Source organism: Onychomys torridus, chromosome 12 (assembly GCF_903995425.1).
Source record: "Onychomys torridus chromosome 12, mOncTor1.1, whole genome shotgun sequence".
Classification (NCBI taxonomy): domain Eukaryota; kingdom Metazoa; phylum Chordata; class Mammalia; order Rodentia; family Cricetidae; genus Onychomys; species Onychomys torridus.
Genome location: NC_050454.1, coordinates 37,413,962 through 37,416,521, shown reverse-complemented (window position 1 = coordinate 37,416,521; position 2,560 = coordinate 37,413,962). Strand labels below are relative to the sequence as shown.

Here is a 2,560-nt window from a genome sequence, read left to right as displayed (position 1 = left end):
GACTACAGAATGAGATCCAGGAAAGGTGCAAAGCTACACAGAGAAACCCTGTCTCGAAAAACAAACAAAAAAAAAAAAAAACAAAGAAAAGAAAACATGGTTGTAATCTCCATAAATCGCAATAGCACCTACATCTTGGCATTGATCCCCAGAGAGAAAAAGTGGGGGGGGGGGCGTTGAGGGAAGGAATGGAGAGAAAAGGAAAGGAAGGGAGAGAGAGAAGGGAGGAGGGAGGAGAGGGAAAGAGAAAACAAGAAAGAAGGAAGGGGAGAAAGAAACGAATGGAATGACAAAAACGTGAAATCATAAACAAAAGTAAAAGATGCAGTCCAAGCCATTTTAACCATGAGTTTATCCAAATAGGGCTGATTGTGAAACAAAAGAGCCAGATGAATGGGAATAATCCCATGCCCTAATTGCAATCACAGTGTTTGTGTGTGTGTGTGTGTGTGTGTGTGTGTGTGTGTGTGTGTACTTCATTGTCTGGGAAGATTGAAATTCCCTCCGTATGCAGTGAAAACCTAGTAAGTATATCAACACGGTGAGAAAACAGAGCATCCTCATCAGCAATCTACAATTCTATAACAGTATTTTACAGGTGACATGGAAGGCTGCCATCAAATCATTTGGCGTCAGAAAAGCCACCTTCTTTAAAAGAAGTGAAAATAAACATGTTTGATTCATTTCTTAATTTCCGGATTTAAGAAAACAAATCAAACATCTTAAATAAAGAAGTCCAAAAAAACACCTAAGTTTCACAGGCAAGTACAAATAAAGAAAACCACAACCACAGCCAACACCAATCACAGGGGTGCTCCTTGTGGGCCTTCAGAAGACTGGCAGAAACGACACTTTTTAACCTGTTTTCCTGTTCACCCAAGATCTTGAAAGAGAGGGAGACATAGAGACAGAGAGAGCAGACAGAGGGGAGAGAGAGAAAGACTGCATCAAGACGCTCCCTTGATTTCTCAAGTTCCTAAGACACATGGTAAGTAAGAACACTTACCAGATTCAGCATCTAACTTCAGTGATGGACCCAACAGCAACTCTTCTGTATTTGGATTACTATGAAGCTTCAAGCACAGATCATCCTATCGTGAAGACTCTCTCCCACACTTCCTACACATCTGTCTTTCTCCCTATCTTTTACACAGCTGTGTTCCTGACTGGAGTATTGGGGAATTTCATCCTCATGGTTACACTGCATTTCAAACATGGCAACCGAAGATTGATTGACATCTTCATCATCAACCTGGCTGCTTCTGACTTCATTTTCCTTGTCACACTGCCTCTTTGGGTGGATAAGGAAGCCTCTCTAGGACTGTGGAGGACCGGCTCTTTCCTGTGCAAAGGCAGCTCCTATGTGATCTCAGTGAACATGCACTGCAGTGTCTTCTTGCTCACTTGCATGAGCATGGACCGCTACCTGGCCATCATGTGCCCAGCCTTATCCAGAAGATTGAGAAGGAGAAACTGTGCGTATGCTGTCTGCACCAGTGTCTGGGTCATCTCGTGCCTCCTGGGACTGCCCACTCTTCTGTCCAGGGAGCTCACTCACATGGATGGCAAACCGTACTGTGCCGAGAAGACACCCACTCCGCTGAAACTGATGTGGGGTCTGGTGGCCTTAATTGTCACCTTTTTCGTCCCCCTGCTGAGCATTTTGACCTGCTACTGTTGCATCACAAGGAAGCTGTGTGCTCACTACCAGCAGTCAGGGAAGCATAACAAAAAGCTGAGGAAGTCCATAAAGATCATCATTATTGTGGCATCAGCCTTCATCTTCTCCTGGTTGCCCTTTAATACTTTCAAGCTCCTGGCCATTGTGTCAGGGTTGCAGCCAGAACACCAGTTTTCCGTGGAGTCTTTCCAGCTGGCCATGGAGGTATGTGGGCCCTTGGCATTTGCCAACAGCTGTATCAACCCTTTCATTTACTATGTCTTTGACAGCTACATCCGTCGGGCCATTGTACACCGTCTGTGCCCTTGTCTGAAGAACTATGACTTTGGGAGCAGCTCTGAGACATCAGACAGTCACCTCACTAAGGCTCTTTCCAACTTCATCCATGCAGAGGATTTTGTCAGGCGAAGGAAGAGGTCTGTGTCACTCTAAAGGGAGCTGTGACATTTCAAGCTACGTTAGCACTCTTAGGAAGTTGGGTTTTGTCAGCAATGGAGAAAGAGAAAAGCATTAAAGATGAAATCCACATTGCTTCATAAAGCCAAGAAAGTGTTGTTGTTGTTGTTGTTGTTGTTGTTGTTGTTGTTAATAAAAAAAAAAAGTCCCCCAGAAGAGTTCCTGTGTTGTGGATATAATTAGGCCATATGCTGCATTTTCAGCTAAATGGTCTTACTTGGCAATCAAGCCAGCCAGGCAAAATACAAGCTCCATTGTCCTTGAACTCATGGGTTGATTTCCTCATGTGCATCAATGCATCAGTGCACCTTCAGGCCTTTCAAGACCATCCACCCACTGGGCTGTGTTTTGAAGAGACACTTTCATTTGGTAACATATCAGATATGCTGCAGGATAACAAAAAAAAAGTATACTTGCACTCTG

General features: G+C 44.1%; 1 protein-coding gene across 1 annotated transcript; it reads left to right on the top strand.

Moving 5' to 3' along the window:
- The first annotated feature begins 1,030 nt into the window (after positions 1–1,030).
- On the top strand, positions 1,031–2,214 carry Gpr15 (G protein-coupled receptor 15). The gene has a single exon (XM_036204154.1). The coding sequence runs from the start codon at positions 1,031–1,033 to the stop codon at positions 2,111–2,113; it is 1,083 nt and encodes a 360-aa protein (XP_036060047.1). The 3' UTR covers positions 2,114–2,214.
- The last annotated feature ends 346 nt before the right edge of the window (positions 2,215–2,560 follow it).